Source organism: Perognathus longimembris, chromosome 4 (genome assembly GCF_023159225.1).
Source record: "Perognathus longimembris pacificus isolate PPM17 chromosome 4, ASM2315922v1, whole genome shotgun sequence".
NCBI lineage: Eukaryota > Metazoa > Chordata > Mammalia > Rodentia > Heteromyidae > Perognathus > Perognathus longimembris.
This window is the reverse complement of record NC_063164.1, coordinates 28,410,362-28,433,826: the sequence shown is the minus strand read 5'-3', so window position 1 is coordinate 28,433,826 and position 23,465 is coordinate 28,410,362. Positions and strand designations below refer to the sequence as shown.

The following is a 23,465-nucleotide window of genomic DNA, read 5'->3' as shown; positions in this document are numbered from 1 at the left end:
CAGGATTCTTCTACATAACTCAGCCGATCAATCTCTCCCTGCCCCTTTCTGTGTTCTCTCTTTTCTCACTCTGTTCCAAAAGCATGTATAGTTGAAGCCTGTATGCATACATTAAATACCTAGATCAATAACTCTAGTCTGTTTACAACTGTTCTGTTCAAGGCTGAGATGGTCAAAATCAAATCCATTCCTCTCCTTGATCTTTTTATCCTTTGCCCCAAAACACCTCAAACTGACAGCCTCTCTCAGCCCCACCCTTTTACACAGAGTGGCAATCAGACCCTTCTAATTCTGATGTCAGAACCAAGCCCGAAGAATTGAACTATCAACACCAAGGGCAGTCCAAGAAATCCTACAGCCTAGGACAAACCACAGTGCATGCACACTCACACACACTTATTCTTGACATCCTTATAAAGGCAAAATCTGGTCCAAATAGGATGCCTTCATGACACATGTGTATACATGTATGCACACAGTACCGGCTTGCCTGCATGCGGGGGGTGGGGGGTGTACAAGCCTGCCTTGAGACCGCATACATGGATATATGTGAGCACATACAATTAACTGTGAGTACTGCTGAGTAATATGTATGTGTGTGTATTTGTAAGTGTGTATGTTGTGTCTTGGGGTGCATGTGTGTGTGCATCTGTGTCTGTGTGTACCCCTAAGTACTCTAGCTGCTAGGTAGCTTGTCATACTCTTAGTTCCTTTGCCTTCAAGATGTGGAAGTGTGTGTTAATGTGAAATTTGTTTGCTCTTTGTCCCTGGTTCATGTCACAGAGCCAAAGCCCACAGAATTGCCAGGGTAACAGGAGTTATCTTTTCTTATTCATAGGGAACCCCTTTGATAGCAACTGAGTCTGTGCTAATAGGATGACTTAGGATAAGGCCCCTCAATAACCTCTGGACTGGGCCAGTCTCCAGAAAGACCAAGTGATTTGGGGATTAGGAAGTAGAGATCAAGCTCAGTAAAAAATCCAGAACAGGGCTGGGGATATGGCCTAGTGGCAAGAGTGCCTGCCTCGGATACACGAGGCCCTAGGTTCGATTCCCCAGCACCACATATACAGAAAACGGCCAGAAGCGGCACTGTGGCTCAAGTGGCAGAGTGCTAGCCTTGAGCGGGAAGAAGCCAGGGACAGTGCTCAGGCCCTGAGTCCAAGGCCCAGGACTGGCCAAAAAAAAAAAAAATTCCAGAACAGCCAGGCACCAGTGGCTCACACCCATAATCTGATCTACTCAGGAGGCTAAGATCTGAGGATTGTGGTTCAAAGCCAGTCCCAGGCAGGAAGGTCTGTAAGATTCCTATCTCCAGTTAACTACCAAAAAGAGCTGGAAATGGAGCTGTGGCTCAAAGCTGTAGAGCACTAGCCTCAAGCACAAATGCTCAGGGATAGTACCTAGGCCCAGAGTTCAACTCCCAGGACTGGCACAAAATAAATAAATAAAAATTCTCCTGAATAACAAGACCTCTGCTCTTTTGACATTGAGGTACTGGGAGGGTCACATACTCAGAGAAGGCATAGAAAGTGCCAGATCTCTGCTGCTTGCTCTATATACCTTGTCATCTGTTGGTTGGCTGTATCCATTACAATATCATTGCTAACAAATTGGTAAAGTGAAGTATCTCCCTGAGTTCTGTGAGCAGTCCTAGCAAATGATCAAATACAAGAAAGGAGTCATGGAAACTCCAGTGTATATAGTCACTCAGAATCACAAGCCACAGACTAGGCCTGGCAACAGGCTTGTGAAATGGGAGTGGTTTTGTGGACTGGATCCCTTGACCTGTGGGATCTAAAACTGTGTCCAAGTCGATAATGTCAGGATGGAATTGAATTCAAGGACACAGTCATGGTAAGCCAAGTTCCAGAGGCTCACATCTGTGACCCTAGCTACTCAGGAGGCTGACATCTGTGAATCATGGTCTGAAGGCACCCCAGAAAAGAAAGATCATGAAACTCTTATCTCCAAGTAACCACCAAAAAGCTGGAAGTAGACCCATGGCTCAAGTGATAGAATGCCCACCTTGAGTGAAAAAGCTAAGGGGTACCGCCCAAGCCCTGAGTTCAAATCTCACTACAGGCAAACCCTCCCCCACCCCAAAAAAAGCATAGTCCAGGCTCCTGGCTGCTCCTTGTGGAAGACAAGGCCTAAACAATGGCTCTGCTCTGCCATATCCCAGAAGTAGGCCTTCTACCCTGTACTCTGGCAGGCACCCGAGCACAGCATTATGGGTACATGCTGACTCAGATGAGGGGAACCAGATCCTTGTTAAGCCCCCCTCACCTGCACCAAGGCTAACACTGTCCCTGCTTCGGCTTCTTTTTAGAAGATTCCAGAGATCCCACACTGGGATACTGCTTGCTGGATCCGGTTGAAGAAAACATCTGCCTATCCCTCCCGAGGCTCATGCGCACAGAGGCGGTCTCACTGGGGGCAGCAGGTAAGATAAGTCACTTGGATTAGCCTTGTTTTCAAAGGGGAAGAATGTATGTACCTGCAGCTCCCAAACTTTCCCAGCAGCAGAGACATCATTAAAATCAGACACACGAGGCTGCCCGTTTCTTCCCTCTCGCTGACACAGAGGTGCCTCTGTCGTTCAGACACAATAACCCTATGTTCAAGTAACAAGTTCCCTCTTGCTGAAGCATCTGGAGATGGGAGTTCCAGCAGAAAGGCTTGCAAGAAGTCTACTGTGCCACGCTGAGGCCTTGATGAGGATGATAAAGCCCTCTTGGTATTTGCCCAAACTAAACACTGCCTCTTCTCTTCTTTCCAACCACCCTGCAGAGGTGGAGATGGCTAATTGGTAATGCAATCAGGTATCCTTGTTATGTGTTGGTTCTCGGCTGTGAATCACCTGGCTCCTGACAGATAGCAAAGCAGTTTCCAAAACCCCTTCTGGCATGCTCACTTTTTGGAAAAGAGATGCTGGCTCTGGGCAAAAGCCATTTCGCAAAGGAAAGAAAGAAATGAAGGCAGAGGGTGATGATTGTCAACCACCCTATGTGCATGCATGAGTTGTGCGGCCAGCAGGCCCTGGATGAGGGAAATTAAAAGCTGCAAGTATGGAGTGGGTTGGTTATATCACGTATGACTGGCTTAATAGAAAGGGCTTAGAATCAGAGCAAGGAGATTTGAGTAGCCCTGACTTGTCCTCTGTGTCTCCTGATGACGTTGGGTCAATCCCTCATTCTTCTTGAGTTCACAGTTCCTCATCCAAAGTGAGAGGACTGACCCTTCCACTGATGGCTGAATTGGACAGCCCATCTTTTGCCACTTTAGTTGCCACTTCATACATGGATTCCCAAGATGTAAAATGCAAACTGAGCCTCAAAGAACTTCTATCATACCTGGCACTGGTGGTTCATACCTGTAATCCTAGCTACTCAGAAGGTTGAGATCTGAAGATCGTGGTTCAAGCCAGTCCAGGCAGGAAAGTCTGTGAGACTCATCTCCAATAAATCACAGGAAAAGCTGGAAGTGGTGCTGTAGCTAAAGTGATGGAGTGCAATCCTTGAGCAAAAAGGAGCTCAGAGACAGTGTCAAGGTCTCAGTTTAAGCCCCAGAACAAGCAAAAAAAAAAAAAAAAGGAACTTCCATCAACATTTGAGTTATACCAGGAGATGGGTATAAAAGTATATTGGGTCTAGCCAATATCTTAGCTGAAGCCTGTAATCTTACCTACTCAGGAGGCTGAGGTTTTAGGGTTGTGGTTCAAAGCCAGCCTGGGGAAGGAAAGTCAATGAGACTCTTATCTCCAGTTAACAACCTCCCAAAAGGCAGAATTGAACCTCTAGCTCAAATGGTAGAGCACTAGCCTTGAGCAAAAAAGCTCAGAGAGACCACCCACGCCCTGAGTTCAAGCCCCATACCAGCACACCACACACACACACACACACACACACACACACACACACATACACACACACACAGAGTTCAATCCCCATGACCAGCACACACATACATACACATAAAGAAACAAATAAATAAAATATCTTGGTTCTGAATCTGTGAGAGCAGGGGTGAGACAGGTGAAAGGAATTGTCAGTTTAGCACAGTTGGAAAGTAAATGTGAATTTGTTTGCTACACATTTGGTCACTCTACTCCAGAAGAAATGGTTTCCCTTTGGGCAAAGCAAGAGCAAGAAGCAGGAGAAGGAATATTTAGCCTTTAAGTCTGTTGTCACCATTGCCAATGTAATACTGTACACAATTTCTATTTTTACCCTAGCACCTAACACAGTCCCTGCTAGGTACAGAGCAGGGTCATAGTCAATGGTCACTGAAAATCTTTCAATAATTTGCACAAGAGAGAGAAATTAAACTTGTGCTGAATAAATGGGGACTTGCCTACCATCATTTTCCAGGCCCATGGGCATTACCTTGAATCCTGCTTTTTTCTCAAATCAAAAGGCATTCACTGTATGCTTATTGAATGAACTAATGAATCAATCCATTGGTCAGTTAGTCCACCTAGTTAGTTTCACCACCTGGAAGGTGGAGAAAGATTTTAAACTTACATCTCCCTACAAGGGTCCATAGAACAGGTCCAGCTTTCCAAGGAGCAGTAAATTAAAAAGTCTTTTTTTAGGGAGCGGGGGGGCGGGGGGGGGGGCGAGGAGAGCTGATTCATTCCTTGTAGTCTGCTTTGGTTTGATTTGAAAGGCAGTATACTGACTCAAAAATATTTCCTCTTCCACTGATTTGCTTCAACCAAAACAGATTTGCAGCTTGATTTATTAAACTAACTCTCCCCTACTCCTTCTGCCCTTCTCCCCTCAACTCCCCCTTCTTTCTCTGGTATCAGGGATTAAACCTAAGGCCTTTGGGCATGCTAAGCAAGTGCTCTGCCACTGAGCTACATCCCCAACCTCAAATCCATTTTGATCTATGTCCAATTTCTTCTCCCAGTCTCAGTTCCCACTGTATTCCATCCCTTTGGTGATGTCTCTATGTTTTTTTCTCTCAAGATACAGCTTCAAGTCCTTCCTCTCCATCCCACCTTGGTGATCATGGTATTTATCTGCATCTGTTTTCTGTTCAGCTCCCAAATATGAGTCCTTTTTCTGTTCAGCATATGTCCAAGAAATGCTTGTTGGTTGACTGAATACCCGAGATGCCACAAAAGAAAGTTCTTTGGGGATCATAGACTTTAGGGTTGTTTTTTCTTTCTTCCTTAATAAAAAATTCCTAGGGAAGGAATATGATCTGTCTGATCTTTCTGAGACTCTCGGGCTCTGTCAACAACTATTTGGAAATAAATTCTTAGGCAATCAGATCATGATAGCTTGCATTCAGACAACGTAGAAATGAATATACTCTTCAGAAAAAAAATAAGGATGTGAAGACCGGAGCTGGAATTCAATCCTGTCTATCATGTTGGAATATTGCAACACATAGAAAATTCAAAGGCTTAAGAAAGGAAAAGTTAAGTAGGAAGGTTGCAAATCAAAACATTGGATATGTTCTCTGAATTACATATACAGATACAAATCTTTTATTCTCTAGTCATAGTGCCAGCAATAAACATTTACTCTCAGAATTTCTTTTATTCAGAAGTTGTTGTGTTTTTTTATTACAAGAAGTTTAAAGCTGTCTTTGCCAAGGTTGAGACTTTGGATCCCATGAAAATTTAAATCCCTGGTCTCTTTTAGCTTCTAGTTAGCATTTGCTATTATCCTAAACAGAATTTTACTCCCAAAATGTTTCTTCGTTGTTTGTATGTTTGTCATTTAATGAGCCTCCTTCTCCCTTGTAACTCTTAACTTGTGGCCACATATTCATTGATATGAATTTAACTCTTCTCTTGAGTTTGAGCTTGATACAGTGGCTCACTTCTAATACCTACTGCTTGTGACAGAACTGATGGTGTATAACTTCTGAAATTGAGCCTGTCTTAACCCACCGTTTTCTGCCATAACAAAACAGAATGCCTGAGATCAGGGAATAGAAATTGGTCAGGCATAGTGATATATCTGTAATCCTAACTCTGTGGGAGGTGGAACTAGGAGGATCACAGTCTGAGACCTGCCCCAATGAAAGTGAGAGGCCCTTTCTGGAAAATAAATGGAAAAAAAAAAAAGGCTGAGAGCATGACTCAAGTGGTAAAGCACTTGCCCAGAAAGAAAGAAAGAAAGAAAGAAAGAAAGAAAGAAAGAAAGAAAGAAAGAAAGAAAGAAAGAAAGAAAGAAAGAAAGAAAGAAAGAAAGAAAGAAAGAGAATAGAGATTTAGGCTGGAAAGCCAGAGCAGTGCCTGCTCCTGCTCAGCTCCTGGTGAGGGTATCACGCTGCAGTATAACATGGCAAACGCTCAGCAAAAGAATTGAGTGAGTGGGGCTGGGAATATGGCCTAGTGGCAAGAGTGCTTGCCTTGTATACATGAAGCCCTGGGTTCGATTCCCCAATACCACATATATAGAAAACGGCCAGAAGTAGTGCTATGGCTCAAGTGGCAGAGTTCTAGCCTTGAGCAGAAAGAAGCCAGGGACAGTGCTCAGGGCCTGAGTCCAAGCTTCAGGACTGGCCAAAAAAAAATCAAGTGAGTACAAAAGAATGAGAACATGAGAGACAGACTCATTTATAAGAACCCACTATCACCTCAACAAACAAGCTAAGTATGGTGGTATGGGCCTGTCATCCCAGCTATATGGGAGTCCATAGGAAGGAAAATCACAGTCTGAGGCTAGCCCCAGTCTAAAAACACAAGACTACCTGAAAATAATCTAAAAAAAAAAAAAAATGTTGGGGTCATGGTGCAAGCAGACTGCCAACTAATAAGCTTGTGTTCATTTCTGAGTACCACCAAAAAAACTACTCTCAGAATAACTAGCACAGTCCCCTTAGCATGAGAATGCAGTCACTCCAGGGAACAAAACCAGACCCATGACAGAGCATTAATCCCAGTCAAGCTGAGCACTCATCACCCAAACACCTCTTGACGATCCCATCACCTCACAATACCATTATTTGGGGGGCCAAATTTCACTATGAGTTTTGGAGGGAAAAGCCATATTCAAACAATAAAGACATTGAGGCTTTCTCTTTGCTTGGGTGATTCTCTCTAGAGAAAGCTGATCACCAGCTGACATAAAGTTGCCAGCAGAACGGACATTTCAGGCTTGTTCTGCAGCCCTAGTAAAGTCTCCAGATGACCATATCCCAGGTTGACATTGTGACTGAACTCATGAAACATTGCATACCTAAGCATCTCCCAGATTCCCACCAAAAATGTGGTAAAGATAATAAAGGCCTATTGTTCTGTCTTACAAGCTTTTGGAGTGACCTGTTTTGCACTAACAGATAACAATATACTTAATGTCATTTCCAGATGGTATGTGGTAAACAGAACATGGAATGGTCCAAGAATATCCCTGATGATCCCCACACACTGATGGTTGGCAATTTTTTCTTTATCCCATTTGTCATTTGTGATCATGTAGAGCCCCCATGAATGAAAGAACCCTTCTATGCTGGTGGGATTTTGGACAGAGTATGATTTCCCTTGAGTAGCCTATCTCTTGGCTGCTATTGCCTTAAAGATGATCCCTAGAGATCTGAAGAATTCCTTTAGATGTCCAAGTCTTGGGTTTTACTACCTGTGGCTGCTGTAGTCATGGACAAACAACTCCACTCCTTTAAACCTCAGCTTCTTCCTATAGCAAAAAAGAAGTTGGGAGCTGGGAATATGGCCTAGTGGTAAAGTGCTCGTCTCGTATACATGAAGCCCTGAGTTTGATTCCCCAGCACCACATATATAGAAAAAGCCAGAAGTGGCACTGTGGCTCAAGTGGTAGAGTGCTAGACTTGAGCAAAAAGAAGCCAGGGACAATGCTCAGGCCCTGAGTTCAAGCTCCAGGACTGGCAAAAAAAGAAAGCAAGAAAGAAAGAAAGAAAGAAAGAAAGAAAGAAAGAAAGAAAGAAAGAAAGAAAGAAAGAGAGAGAGAGAGAGAGAGAGAAAGAAAGAAAGAAAGAAAGAAAGAAAGAAAGAAAGAAAGAAAGAAAGAAAGAAAGAAAGAAGGAAATTGGTATTGCGTGCCACCATCTCAGTGCAGACCTGGGGGCATGCCAATACCTCAAAAGGTTAACCAGCAGTCTGCAAAGAGAGATGAGTTCTTAGGTCAACTATATTTGGGACCAAGTTTACTAAAACAATTCCTTGTATAGGACTTCATTGAACCTCTCTACTGTTCATTCAAATCATAGTTCTTTGACATGAAGATATACACTGTTTGCCAAACTTTTTTTTTGACCACTGAATACTTTTTTTTTCTCCTTCCAAAGCATCATGTGAATCTAAATCACTTTTGGAACATACTTTGGAAAATGCTAAACTGATGATTTGTACAGTTCCTTCCAGCTCTAACAGTGTGTGTTTCTAAATATGCCCTTCCCCAAGGAGACTCTCTCTGTGGGGGCAGTTCTGTTGCTAAACCCTGAACCAGGATCTCAGCCATTCATTAACTGATGACTGTTCTTTTCATTCTCTAAACATCAGTTCTGAATCAGAGAGTGTGCAATACATCCATCTCTGGGTAGAAAGAAGTAGAAGGTAGAGGAGGCTCATGTGGTAATAATTTTCCTCGTTCCTTTTGTCCAGTGTTTATTAATAACCCGTAAGAAATAATGCTGGCAGATGTCACCAGTTCTAATGGTCAAATGTTTGCATAGAAGAAAATATGGCTAGTTATGGCTTGGACACCCCGCATTTCCTTGCAGTGGGCCTTCTTGTACTGTAGACACTAGAAGGCTAAAAACTACATTTCCTAGATAACACTTGCAGCTACAGGACTGGATACAAATTACATTCTGCCAGTTAGGTGTGATTGCATGAGACTTGGAGAGCAGAAATGTCCATGTTTGGGGCAACAGATGGCTGGCTCTGAGCTTACAAAGACTGAGCATGAGGACAGGCAGTTGCTGTAACACCCCTGTAAATACTGTCCCCTAACAAATACCTGAGTGGTTTCTGCTCTATCCTAAACCCTGACCAGTAATTATAAGAGATTCCAATCTCTAAGCACAGGACTAAATTGGATCTGTCACGTGAACTACATGAACCACAGGGGTTGAATGGTTACAGAAAGGCTGGCTGTGGCCGCTGCATTTGTTCCAGTCTTTACAAAGAAGCAAGGTCCTTTCTCTCACCTTGGTGAACGAGCAAGGGCTCCCAGGCCCACACTGGATGGTGTTCAGATAGCTACAAAGAGAGAGCTAGCTTCTCAGTCCACACACTAGGAATACTCCCTCCTTTCGTTTGATGAAAACCTCTTGTGATTCTCAGAAACACAAAGATCTTCCAGCCTTATATTTAGCTGAAAAGGTGACATTGTCACCACGTTGTGACCTCTCCTAGGGTCTTGTGTTTTGCCCATGCCAGCCTGAACAGCAATCCTATTTTATACTTCTGGCTGTAGCTGGGATAACAGGCATATCTCAGCACGTTCAGCTTTCTCTTCTGTTGAGATGATGTCTCACAAATTTGTTTGCAAAGACTGGCCTGGAACCCCGATCTACCTGACCTCTGCTTGCTGAGTAGCTAGGATTGCAGGTGTGAGTCCCTGGTGTCTAACCATATACAACTTTGACATGGCAAATTCAAGGCTTAACTCCAATTTTCCTGAACCCAATTAGGTCCGAGCTCTTCTATTACACCACATCACCTCTAGTCCCTCTTGTCCATGTTTTCAGGCTTCAAACACCAGCTGAAGTCCTCCCGCCTTCGCGGTGACATTTGTCCTGTCCATAGCAGCCACATTCACTGCTGCCCCCTTACGTGCCACACATGATTGCCTAGCCTTTTTGCCAGGTACTCTCTCACTGGCTTTTCTTTGTTTCCCCTTCTAAATTTCATATTCATATAGGTAGATCCCCTTCATCTATTTCTGACTATCCCAGAAAACACAGTCTTTGCAGCGAAAGCCCATAAATGTCAATTTGTTCCCTAGTATCTAATCTCTCTCTATATATGTATTTATTTTTATTTTATTTTTTTGTCAGTGGGGCTTGAACTCTAGACCCGAGCGCTATCCCTGAGCTCTTCAGCTCAAGGCCAGCTCTCTACCACTTGAGCCACAGCACCACTTCCAATTTTCTGGTGGTTAATTGGAGCTAAGAGTCTCATGGACTTTCCTGCCCAGGCTGGCTTTGAACCACAATCCTCAGAACTCAGCCTCCTAAGTAGCCAGGATTACAGGCATGAGACACTGGCGCCAGGCTTTCTTCTATCCTTCTTTTGGTTTTTCCCCTAAGAAAATGCAGGTTCTTTTCTAATCCACTTCAGATTTCATACACATATTGTTCTTCCTTTAATCCTTTAAGCCCTTGCCAAACAATTCATAGATTAGCATTCTACAAGAAAATATCCATGTATATATTTGTATTAATATTGAGCAGGATCTACTTTACAATGGAGAAAGGTATATTAGTATAAAATTAAAGGGTAGGGTTGGGAATATGGCCTAGTGGCAAGAGTGCTTGCCTCTTATACATGAAGCCCTGGGTTCGATTCCCCAGCACCACATATATAGAAAATGGCCAGAGGTGGCGCTGTGGCTCAAGTGGTAGAGTGCTAGCCTTGAGCAAAAAGAAGTCAGGGACAGTGCTCAGGCCCTGAGTCTAAGGCCCAGTCCTGGCAAATAAATAAATAAATAAATAAATAAATAAATAAATAAATAAATAAAATTAAAGGGTATCCAAGAGAGATAGTGACAGCCATAAGGTATCTTGAAAGACGTAACAATAAGGTTATAATTTATTTAAGAATTAACTACTAGAACTGGGTGCCAGAAGCACATGCATGTAATCCTAGCTACTCAGGAGGCTGTGATCTGAGGATTGCAGTTCAAAGCCAAGCCAGGCAGGAAATTCTGTTAAACTTTTATCTCCAGTGAAGCACCAAAAAAGCCAGAAGTAAAGCTGTAGCTCAAGTGATAGAAGGATAGACTTGAGCAAAAATGCTCAGGGATATCACCCAAACCCTGATTTCAAGCTCTAAGACTGGCACCAAAATAAAAAAATTATCATCATCATCAAGTAAATAATTCACCAAGGGATATATGATAATTTTAAATATGTATGTATCAAAAACAGAACCTCAAATGAGAATGCGGAAATAGACCTACATGATGATCTTTGACAAAGATGCCAAAGCAGTTCCACACAGGAAGGAAGGATAGCCTTTTCAATAAATCTGCCTTTGAGCCTTAAATCATAAGGATCAGAGGCAAACACTGAAGCTCAAGTTAAATTTTTTTTCTTGATAGTCTTCTTTCGTAAGACACCTTAAAATGTTTATCAATTGGGGCTGGGGATATAGCCTAGTGGCAAGAGTGCCTGCCTCGGGTACACGAGGCCCTAGGTTCGATTCCCCAGCACTACATATGCAGAAAACGGCCAGAAGCGGCGCTGTGGCTCAAGTGGCAGAGTGCTAGCCTTGAGCAAGAAGAAGCCAGGGACAGTGCTCAGGCCCTGAGTCCAAGGCCCAGGACTGGCCAAAAAAAAAAAAAATGTTTATCAATTGTATAAAATAGTAGATTCTATGATGATGGGGGTGTTGGTGATACTGGAGTTCGAATCCAGGGCCTCTTGTTCAGCTGGCACTCTACCACTTGAACAATGCTCCCATGCCAGATTTTTGCTAGTTGCTTTGGAGATGGTGTCTCTCCGAGTTTTTGGATCAGGCTTGCTTCCCAGTCCTCCAGATGTCAGTCTTCTTAGTAGCTAGGATCACAGGAATGAGCCATCAGTGCACAGCCTTTATAGCTTTTTTTTTTTTTCTTTTTGGTGTACCAGTCCTGGGGTTTGAACTCAGAATCTGAGCACTATCCCTGAGTTTCTTTTGTTCAAGACTAGTGCTCTACCACTTGAGCAACAGCTCTACTCTCAGCTTTTGAATGGTTTATTGGCATTAATGGTCTCACGACTTTCCTGCCTGGGCTGGCTTTGAACTGTGATCCTCATATCTTAGCCTCTTGAGTAGTTAGCATTACAGGCATGAGCCACATGGTCTTTATGTATTTTGGTAACTTTATATCATCTACTTTTTGTGGGTTTTTTTTGTTTTTGTTGTATAATGTCCTTTGATCATCGTTCTCTCTATTTACTCTCTTGCCCCTTGTTCCTCTATAATTCCTGTTATTAATAGAATTCCCATCATAAACTTTTAACTGAACACATAAATATCTTGTTAAATATTTTATTTCCCAGAATCCCTGTAGCTAAATATTGCTACATGACTAAGTTTTGACTAACAAGATATGGATGAAAGAATGTAGGCAACTTCCAGTTCAATTCCTTATCATTGACCCCCTTCTTTTGCCTTTGATTTGATTGTGCTTTCATTATGGGGGAAAATACCCTATGGGGATGATAGAGCAGTAAGACATACAGAACCAGGTACCCAAATAACTTCATGGAAGTGAACCACTCTAATCAGTCCACTTACCCCTGGTGAAACAAAAATAAATGTCTAACTTATAATCACTTATAATGTTTAACTTATAATAAATGTAACACCTTGTTACAGCTGTGTACCCTGTACCTTAATATAATACAACTATGAGAGCTGCCAATGAAAATCAAACCGGGCCATGCTTTTACTCAATTTTGTCAAGTATTAAGTAAAATTCCAATGTGAAACACCACTGGACCTAAAGGAGAGAAAGCCCATTACATGTCTATTTGACTACTTCAGTACAATGTCCGGAACACCTACCATTTGCAAGGCACAGGGAAGGATGTTAATGTTGAGAGAACACACTCAAGAGGCCCTGGCTGGATATGAAAATACTTCACAGAATTGTTGAGATGGAACCTAGGAAGTTAACTTATGTAGTAAGGGCATTATTGATAGGGTTTGTTCCTTGTGTGCTTTCCTTATCTCCACCCCCTCTTCCCAAGAATCTATGCCATGCCCTATAGCTGCTGCCCGCAGGGACCTCAAGTCCATGTGGAAAATCCATTCACAAGCAAGTCTACCACAAGATAGAAATGAGTCCATAACTGAGGAGTGATTAATTCTAGCACAGGAGACTGGGAAGGGCTTTCACTCTGCAATCTCCGTTTGCACTGACCTCTGAAAAGCAGAGAAACAGAAGTGGGGGGAAGCACAGTCTACTGAGGGACTTGTATGAATAAAGACAAAGAGGTGGGGGCACAGAGAACCTGTGAGAAAAGAAGAGTGGCCAGGTGTGAGTGAACTGGGTGACAGGGCCTCATGGGAGGAGGGCGGCAGGAGGAAACAGGACTGAAGGGCCAGAACAGGTAAGATCCTGTGTGCCAGGACAGAGCTGAAATGCTACCTTTAGGTAACCAAGAATCACAGATGCTGGAAGAGAGACATCACACAACCCAAGGTGCATGCCAGCAGGCAGGAACAGGTGAGAGAAAAGGCAGAAAGCTCAGCTACAGCAAAATCACCCATATATCAACTGCTGGGCACAAGGTGGCTGGCAGACAGAGGTGATCAGAAAATGGCAGGTCCCCAGGCCTGCTGCCTGGAGGGGGGCTGCCAACCAGCTCTCTGCAACCAGAGCATCTGGAGGGGCAGGGCTGTTTGTGGACTCTCCACAAAACTGGTTACAATTACCTTTATTCTGTTCTTTCTTTCGGGGAGGGAGGGTGGTCCTTTGTGGCTCCTGTGTTGTAATTAAGAAACAACTATGGCTGTCCTGGCGCCTCCGTGCCTCAGCAGCAGCACCCACAGGACTGCATTTGTGGGGGGCTCTCTCCATTCAAGTCAGCACAAAGAAAAAAAAAGCCAGCATCCTGCCTCCTGGCTTGTCGGAAATGTAGTATGGCTGGTTTCTGGCATATGAGCTGTAAGGGAAATGGTTGAACTTCCGAGTAGACAAACTGTGGTAGATAAGAGTTGTGAGGAAACACACACCCCCCCCAAGTTGTTGGGAGTGAGGAAGCCAAGGGCCAGGGGTGAGCCATGATGGAAAGTGTTTCTGTAACCATCTCCCCTCTCCCCTCCGTTTCTCTTTCAGGACTGTGCTAGCCCTTTTTCCCTTTCAACCACCGACCACTCAATTCTTAGAGGGAAAATTAACATTCATTATGCAATTTATCTCTCTCCTTTTAATCCACAGTGTCTGTCTCCAAGGTCCCTATTCAATAATTAATGTTTGTTCTCTTTTTTTTTTCCATTCTCTTGAACTGTAGGGTCAACAATTAACACTAATTATGGCTCCCCCCCACCCCCCGCCTCCACCACCGGGTCCCAGAATCCCACAATGTGGGTTCTGCCTGGGTTGTGTGTACGCACAGCTTTGAGAAGCAAACTGGCCATGCAAAGCCATCCCCAAGGTTGCATTCTGGTGTACTTATGATTGGTAATGAGACAATGAAGTTAAAAGGAAGAAAGAAGTGAAGGTATCTGGAGCTAACCATGGGTACTATCTCTCACATGTACTCATACACAATTCTATTTTAAAAAAAAAAAACAAAAAAAAAAACCTGTTCTTTCTCCATTTAAGATCCACTTCACGGATCGTCTTGCTGTTCATTATCTCACCCCTGATCTGTCTTTCTCAGATCTGTCATTCATATTTTTTTCAGCCATTAAAACAGCATTGTTTTTATTCTGACTGACAAGGACCGCTAGGAAACGAGTTCTCACCCCAGGTGACTCTAACAGATTGCAAAATGACTTCATCAGGAGCTGTGAGAAAGCCTGTCTCTCTCTTGGGTTGAAATCCCTCCTATCTGCCCTGGTCCAATCCACCCTTCATATGGAGATACAGCCAGAGACTGGGGTGCCTCCTGCTTGTCTGAGCACACTGAGCTCCCCCCTCCCAGCCCCCCGCATCTGCTGTTCAAATCTGGGCCTCTCCTAGCATGTGGCACACATTAACCGTTTCGTGCTCTTGCTCTGTCAATGTTCTGTCTCAGAATTTCAGCATCACAGGCCTGCACCCCCTTAAATATCAGTGTTCTCCTTGATGGCTGCTTGAATCACCTTCTCTCCAGGATAGCATTTATAGATTCCCCAAACCATCCAATACCTTGAGGGGCTTAAACCTCAAGGCATCCACTCTGCTGTGAGTGCTTAAGAAGGGGAAAATGGATTGTTTTCAAGCTTTTCACACACTTAGGTAAAATTCCTTATTATTTTTTTAGCCTATGAATCTGTCCATTCACATATCAGTCATGCAGAGGAAGGGCCAAACAGTCAGCATCTCCTGAAAGGGAAGATTCCCCCTAAGTCACCATGAATTCCCCATATCATAAGTTATTTCCTATCTAGACCACCAGAGACACCCCCAAATGTCACTCCCAAATGTACTGGATGCACATCCTCAAAAGCCCAAGAGCTGGGGATTTCTCATGAGCTACTCCTGGCAGCCCCATATGATGTGATCTGAGTATCAATATCAGGGATGTCAACTCGAGCCAAGGGCTTGAGCTTAGCTGGCTTGCAGAGGACAAGTTGTAGTAATGTCCAGTGGTGTCTGCAGGTCAGACATTGCACAATTCCCAGGATCATGAGGTAGACATTGCCCCCTACACGTGTGTACAACTCAGTCTGCACAACGACACACTAGGAACCTGTCTGGAAAAAGCCCTGCAATTTGTATCTCAAGTTGAGGACTAAGGCTAGTTCTGTCTCTTTTAAGATTCTTTGTTACGTTTCGTTTCCTCCATGGAGAAATATGCATATGAGCTAAAACTTTGTCACTGCCCTCCACCCAAAAACATGGCTGCCTCTGCCTCAAACAAAAGAGAAGGAATGATTACTTAGAGACACTCATGCCTGAAAATACTCTTTGATTATCAAGGAAATGTGTGTGGTCTTCCTTGTTGCTTATTTGGCAGGGCGAGTGGGGGGAGATGAATCCTGTATGAGAAAGCTGCCATCCTAACAGCAAGCAACAGACTGAGGCCTGAGCCAGAGCCAAAGCTGGCTGGAAGAACTGGGTTTTTGTAAATATTGCAAAAGTAAGCGAAAAGGCTCAATTCTAACCTGCCAATCATGAAGTCTGTAAGCAGAGGGGGCTCTTGCACAGACCCTTACCATCTTCCTCCAGCAGACATCCTGACCTCAGTTTATTCACTCTCACACATCAGAATTGGACCAGAGCAGCTCTTCAATAAACCCCCCCTAGTGAGGAAGACAATAGTGATAGCGGTGATGGTGATGATGATGGTGGCAATGGAAGTGATAAAGGATAGTGATGGATCCAAATTGTGATCTGAAGCCAGGCACCTGCAGCTCACACCTATAATCCTAGTGACTCAGGAGGCTGAGATAGCAGGATCACAGTTCAAAGTGAACTTGGGCAGGAAAGTCCATAAGACTCTTATCTCCAATTAAGTCACCCCAAAAAGCCAGAAGAGGAGCTGTGGCTCCCCTTGGTAGAGTGCTAGCCTTGAGCAAAAACACCCAGCGACAGTGCCCAGGCCCTGCAAGCCCCAGGACCAGCACACACAAAAACTATTGTGTTCTATATTGGTTGAGGCATCTTCAATAGCTCTTCCAGTTTTGTGAGAGAGGAGTACTGGGGTTTGAACTCAAGGCCTGTACTTGCTAGACAGGTGCTCTACCACTCCAGCCACACCCTCTACCCCCATGTTTTGTTTTTCAAAATATAGAAGGTTGATTTGCTCGCTCTCTCTCTTTCTCTCTCTCTCTCCCTCTTTCTCCCTCCCCTACATACCGATTTTTAATGGCTCTAAAAAGAGGACTAATTGCTGGGAGTCATGATGGAAGAAAGTTAAATGGTCTGTCAGAAAAGTCGTTTCATAAATCACTATATTCATTTACTTGTAGATTCACTAGTAATCTGAAGAACTCTTGCTTTCAGTTTGACCTGAAATGTGACAGAACTAGGGTATCCACAAACACAGTGATTTCTGAAATTCTCAGGATGGGGAGCAAGCACCTGCTTCTCTCACCATTCACTGGGAGGGTTGTGCTTACGCTGCACATGGCATTGTAAGCTGGGATGGAGTCCAAAAAGAGAGAGAGATTCCTCAGCATGAAGTTTAAAGCTTTTTTTATTCTGTCAAAGTGATAAAACATTTTGGTTTTGGTTTTGGTTTTTTTGCCAGTTTGGGGGCTTGAACTCAGGGCCTGAGCACTGTCCCTGGCTTCCTTTTGCTTAAGACTAGCACTGTACCACTTGAGCCACAGTGCCACTTCTGGCTTTTTCTATATATGTGGTCCTGAGGAATTGAACCCAGAGATTCATGTGTACAAAGCGAGCACTCTACCACTAGGCTATATTCCTAGCCCCTAAACACATTTTTTTTTGCCAGTCCTGGGGCTTGAACTCAGCACCTGGGCATTGTCCCTGAGCCTCTCCGTACTCAAGTCTAGTGCTCTACCACTTGAGCCACAGCACCACTTCCGGCTTTTTCCGTTTACGTGGTACTGAGGAATCGAACTTAGGACTTCATGCATGCTAGGCAAACACTCTACCACTAAGCCATGTTCCCAGTCCATGATAAAGTGTTTTAACTTTCATTAGCCAGTAATACATAATTACTGTTTTCTATTTCATTACCCTTCTGATACAGGTGCTACCTTCTCATCAAAAACGACCCAAAAGAAACATAGGCTTTTCTTTTTCTTTTGTGCCAGTCCTGGGGCTTGAACCCAGAGCCTGGGTGCTGTCTCTGGGCTTTTTTGCTCAAGGCTAACACTCTACTGCCTCTACCATTTGAACCACCTCTCCACTTCTGGCCTTTGGTAGTTAATCAGAGATAAGCATTTCATGAGCTTTCTTGCCTGGGCTATCTTCAAACTATGATTCTCAGATATCAGCCTTCTAAGAAGCTAGGATTACAAGTGTGAGCCACCAGTACCCGGCTCATGAGGCTTTTCTTAAGGACTTTTCTTCTTTTACTTCCTCTTGATTCTCTCACATAACATCCCCATGACTTGTTTTCCACAATTCTTTTTGTTTTGGGGTTTTTTGTTGTTGTTGTTATTGTTGTTTTTGCCAGTCCTGGGGATTGAACTCAGGGCCTGAGCACTGTCCCTGGCTTCTTTTTGCTCAAGGCTAGCACTCTACTACTTGAGCCACAGCGCCACTTCCAGCTTTTTCTGTTTATGTGGTGCTGAGGAATTGAACCCAGGGCTTCATGCATGCTAGGCAAGCACTCTACCACTAAGCCACATTCCTGGCCAAAATCCAGGAGATTCTATTTTTCTTTTTCTGTCAGTCAATTGTGGGGCTTATACTCAGATGTTGGGTTGTGTTCAAGGCTAGCACTCTACCTCTTGAGCCACAGCGCCACTTCTTCCACAATTCTTCATTTGAAAATTAATGTAAACACCAGAATCAGATTTGCTCAACAAACAGAATCAGTGAGTCTGTTTTACCAAGCACAAAGAAACTCACTCACTCGCTTATTCATTAATTTAGCTAACTGGCCATGTACTACTGTCCAGTGTCAGACACACACAGTATAGATGAGAGACAGAGTCTGTGCCTTAAAGATGTCTACAGGGGAGAATGAGTTGAGGGCTATGAATAAGGGCAGACTAACTCAGTTTGAAGGTTGAGAAGGTTTGTGGAAGGAGAGAACACTTAAGCAGAGTTTCTAAGGATATTTGTTAGAGCTGGCCAAATAAAAAGGAAAGAATACCCGTGGGAAAAGGACTATGTGAAGATTGCAGAACATGGGGGCATGAGAGAAATGTAACCAAATTGTGACTAGACCCAGTATGCAAGTAGGGAAGGGAAATGTGAAGCATGCAGCTCCTATTGAAAGCAGTTCCTGAGGGCTCTAGGCAGCAGCTAAAGAAGTTATCTCGACATCTCAGTAATTCTGTGATACATCTCTCTTGTTTTTATCTTAAGCACTTGTAAAACAAATTTCAGCTCAACAAGTCAGATTATGAATACAATGCATCTTGATCAATGGTACCACATCTATCATTCTCCTCATCTTTCCCAATCCCATCCATACCCTCGTTATATAGTTTAACTTTCATATAATGCACATTGAATACTGTACAATGTACACTGAATATTGTACAATGACTACTTTTGCTTCCCCTTCCTCCCTCCATTGGTCTCCCCCTACCCCATGATGCATCTTGATTGGAAGGTTTCTTGTATAACTGACATTGTGTTGATACACATCTTGACATCCATCTTGCAGCTTAGCTTCCATTTGGAGCTTGGTAAACTGTCACATACCTTTTGACTTCTCCATTTAAAAAATATATTTTTATGGGGGCAGGGATGGAAATATGGCTTAGTGGCAAGAGTGCTTGCCTCCTATACATGAAGCCCTAGGTTAGATTCCTCAGCAGCACATATATAGAAAAGACCAGAAATGGCACTGTGGCTCAAATGGCAAAAAGAAGCCAGGGACAGTGCTCAAGTCCTGAGTTCAAGCCCCAGGACTGGCTTGATATATATATATATATATATATATGTCTACATATATATATACATAAATATATATATTTACATATTTATGGGGACTGGGTATGTGGCTTAGTGGTGGAGTGCTTGCCTAGCATGCATGAAACCCTGGGTTCGATTACTACATAAACAGAAAAAGCCAGAAGTGGTACTATGGCTCAAGTGAGGGGAAAAAAAAGAAAGCTAGGGACAGTGCTCAGGCCCTGTATTCAAGCCCCAGGACTGGCAAAAACAATTATGAACTTTTAAACGAAGTTAGTATTCCCCAAATAAAACCTGGGCACTTGAGACTTAGCTAGCCTTAGTCTAAGAAAATGTAAGTAAATTAAAAAAAAGTTGTTATGCCAAATGAGAAGAAAAATATTGCCTCCATACTTAAATTTAGACTGACTTATTTTCTAGATCCATCTACTTGACTCCTTAATTGGAATTCCCAGGGACTGATCTCTGGTTGGAAGCTTTCTCAGCTCTCTAGCAACTGTTGATACACCTATCTCACTCTCCTTCCCACCAAGGAAGATTTAAAGAGAAAATAAGTACCATAAACAAAGTCCTAAATCTTGTCCTAAAAGGTTGATAATGATATTATCAAAAGGCCAGCTGAGTCTTGGTCTTCTTGCATTTAACAAGCAGACTTGAAATTTACTCTAACACTGCAAACAGTCTATAGGTCATAGATATCTTAAGTCAAATCATACAAAATAAAGTATTTTTAGATTTTCTAAGGAAAGGTCAGCAGCACTAGAATTATACTTCCTTTTATAGTTAATTTTATACTGGAAGGAATTTTTTTTTAAGAATCTGGAATTTGCCCTTGCATTTTCCATTTATGACCAACACAAAAAACCATGAAGGTATCAGGGCTGACATGTAGGTGGTCTCCTTCTGGGCTTGGCTGTGAAGCAACAAGTCTGTGTGCAGTGCAATGAGAAGGCAAAGATGCTTTCTGGGCTCGCTGGGCAGTGATACAATGGCTCTCCAATGATGAGACACTGCAGGCTAAGAGGAAGATTCCATGATAGCACATTGGCCACCAAGGGGTCCTCAAGCCTGAGAAATGGGATATAGGGGAGGAGGAGCCCCAATCAGCTTTCAGGGAGCTCATGCCAGCATCACCAGCAGCTACTGTCCAGGTAACCGTGGGATGTGGGCCACATCGGAGCCTCCAGGCCACACATTCTTTGTCAAGCCCTGGCACACCTTTAGGAAGGAGCGCCATGGCTCTGGAGTTAGGGTTCTATTCTGGCACCAAATGAGACCCATCAAGGCAGCTTCCCATATCCAAAGAACTAAGTGCCCTGAAACAAATGGGCATAAATCGGACTGTTTCCGATTTGGAAATTAAACAGTGTCAACACAGATATAAATAGAAAGAAAACTTGGTGGGCGGGATGTCAGTCTAGAACCAGATGCTCTTTCCTGCTTTTCAAGTTGTGAGTGTTTGGTGAAGGATCCCATGATTTGGAGAAGACAGAAGGGGCTTGGGATGAGACCTCTGGAGGAGGGGTCACCCCAGAAATGGGCCTGGTTATCTGCCACGAAGGCTATCTCCTCACTAAAAGCCTGCGGGTAGATTAATGCTAGCATCTGAACATCTGCTCAGGCCTGGTGGTGGGCAGTCGAGGAAGGAATGTGTTTTCTGTTTATCTCTTTCATGGTAGAAATGTTCATCACAGAAAGACTGAGCATCCTGATTCAGGCAGCCCAGAAGCAGTAGGGTGTAAGGTCTATGCTTAAGACTCCTAAATAAGGACTAGACCCTGTGTCAGTCAATAGGTTCATCGGTTTCTTTGATTTGATAGCAGGAGGAGATCTTGCTGTATTGTTCCAAGAAGGAGCTTGGCCACCCCCATTGCTTTATCTCCCAGGAATGCAGTTAGAGTCATGTCTCCTCCTTGACGGTTTAGACCTCAGTAAATTACCAAGGTCTTGACCCAAGAGATGAAAAGTCCTAAGTGATTTTTTTTTCAGTCTCCTATCTAAAAATGTGTTTACATTTCTTGAACTCTGGCTGACTGGTTCATTCTTCTGGTGTTACAAGAACTTCCCTTATGCATTAGAATTTATAAGTTGCATTTCGAAGAGACCCATGGTTCTTTTCCAAGCCACAGTGAAGTGAACCTTATCACAACACCATTCTGCCGGGTTGGATTTGTCCATAGGATGGATCGCAGCCAGGCAGCTGCGATGTGGCAAGCTCAGGCATAGCTAATGGAGGCCGTCTGATGTGGAGGAAAAGCGCAAAGCCAAAGTCAGGACATCTGGGTTCCAGTTTCTGGTCCCACACTGTTTCAAGGCCTGGCTCTAAGCCTATTGTATGCCAACCACTCGCTGGGCCTCAGTTTCCCCTAAGCTAATTCAAATAAGAAATGTCAACCAGGCACTGGTGGCTCACATTTGTAATCCTAGCTACTCAGGAGGCTGGGATCTGAGAATCATGGTTCAAAGCCAGCCTGGGCAGGAAAGTTCATGAGACTCTTATCTCCTCCAATTAAGCACCTAAAACTAGAAGTAAAGCTGTAGCTTAAAGTGGTAGAACACTAGCCTTGAGCAAAAAAGCTCAGGGACAGAGCCCAGGCTCTGAGTTCAAGCCCCACAACTTGGGGGTGAAAGGGTGAGGGGAAGAGATACAGAACCACACACAGCTGTCGGCTCTTAAACAGATATTGATGAGCACAAAGATGTGAGCACTGCACGGGCATCCACACCCAGTGTGGCTCACGCCTGTAATCCTAGGTACTCGGGAGGCTAAGACCGGAAGATAACTGACTGTTAGGATCCAGCTAGGGCAGAAAAGGCCATGAGACTCTTATCTCCAACTAACCACATAAAAGCCAGAAGTAGAGCTGTGGCTAAAGTGGTAGAATGCTAGCCTTGAGTACATAGAGGCTCAGGGATAGCACCCAGGCCCTGAGTTCAAGCCCCACAACTGACAAAAGGAGGAAAAAAAATGACGTGAACACTGGTCCCATAGAAGAGAGTAAAATCTTTATCACCAGAGCCATGTGTTAGCTGACTCTGTTCCTCTAATAAGCCTTCCTTTATAAATATTACAGTTATTTGCAGTGGAGGAACAGCAAGAAGCCCTACCCTTTAGTGACCACGGTACCTAACTAGCATGGGTGAATGAGCCCATTTTGTGAGTCTCAGCTTCCACGCTCACAGAGCACAGTGATAGCCACAACCATAGAGGATAGTCACCAGCTTCGTGGCTGGTTCGTGACACCCATGTATTTCCTCCTATATCTTCTTTGATCTTTGCCTTTGTTTCATGGTCCCACCCCTCTTGCACTGCCGCATTATAAGAGGAAAGGGAAGTCTCTGATATCTCTCTCTCTCTCTGCCTGCAGAAACATTTTTCTACTTCAGCGAAGTGCGATCATACAAAATTTATATTCAACAGCATCAGCAGGTTTTTTTCCATCAATATTTCCTTTTTAATTTCAGCTTTATCTGAATTGTAATAACACAAAGAACTTACTTTTGTCCTTTTTAAAAAGCAACCAAAACAAGGAAAATGTAAGTTTAAGCATAAGGTCTTAGCAATTTTTTATAACAATGTATTTAACACTTGTTTAGATCATGCTTGTAGAGGCTATGAGTGTTTTTAATGAGCAAATGTGAATATATGTGAATAAGTACATGTGTGTTTATAATCTAATATACATGAGAATTTGGTGTGTATGTGAATAGGACATGTGCAAATTCATAAGACCTTGATCTGACGACCTGTATCCTTTTTCTCTCTGATTTTCATCATAGCAAACACTGAGTCCAGAACCAATCTTCACATGAGTCTTTATGAGGCTTCACCTTTGACCCAAACAACAGAGAAGCAGGTACAATATTGACTCTGAATAGACAGTGTTGAGAATCAAGACTCTCGGGTTCTTATGTTTGCTGTGTGACTCTAGGGTAAGCCTCTACATCTCTCTGGCCCTCATTTACCTAATCAGTAGAATGAGAGAAGGATTTACTTATAAACTATATCACAGAGGTCTCCTAGGCTTGGAAGTTCTTAACTCTGTTGGAACTGTATTGTCTGGCTGCCTGTGTGTATGAATAAGCAAAGCAGGC

The 23,465-nt window shown here is 43.5% G+C and overlaps 1 protein-coding gene across 1 annotated transcript in view; it reads left to right on the top strand.

Moving 5' to 3' along the window:
• Kiaa2012 (KIAA2012 ortholog) overlaps positions 1-23,465 on the top strand; it is a 97,974-nt gene that overhangs the window by 31,411 nt on the left and 43,098 nt on the right. The window contains exons 11-13 of the mRNA XM_048345740.1: positions 2,333-2,446; positions 15,127-15,211; positions 23,167-23,227. Coding sequence (XP_048201697.1) covers positions 2,333-2,446; positions 15,127-15,211; positions 23,167-23,227 — 260 coding nt within the window. The remainder of the gene's footprint in view (positions 1-2,332; positions 2,447-15,126; positions 15,212-23,166; positions 23,228-23,465) is intronic.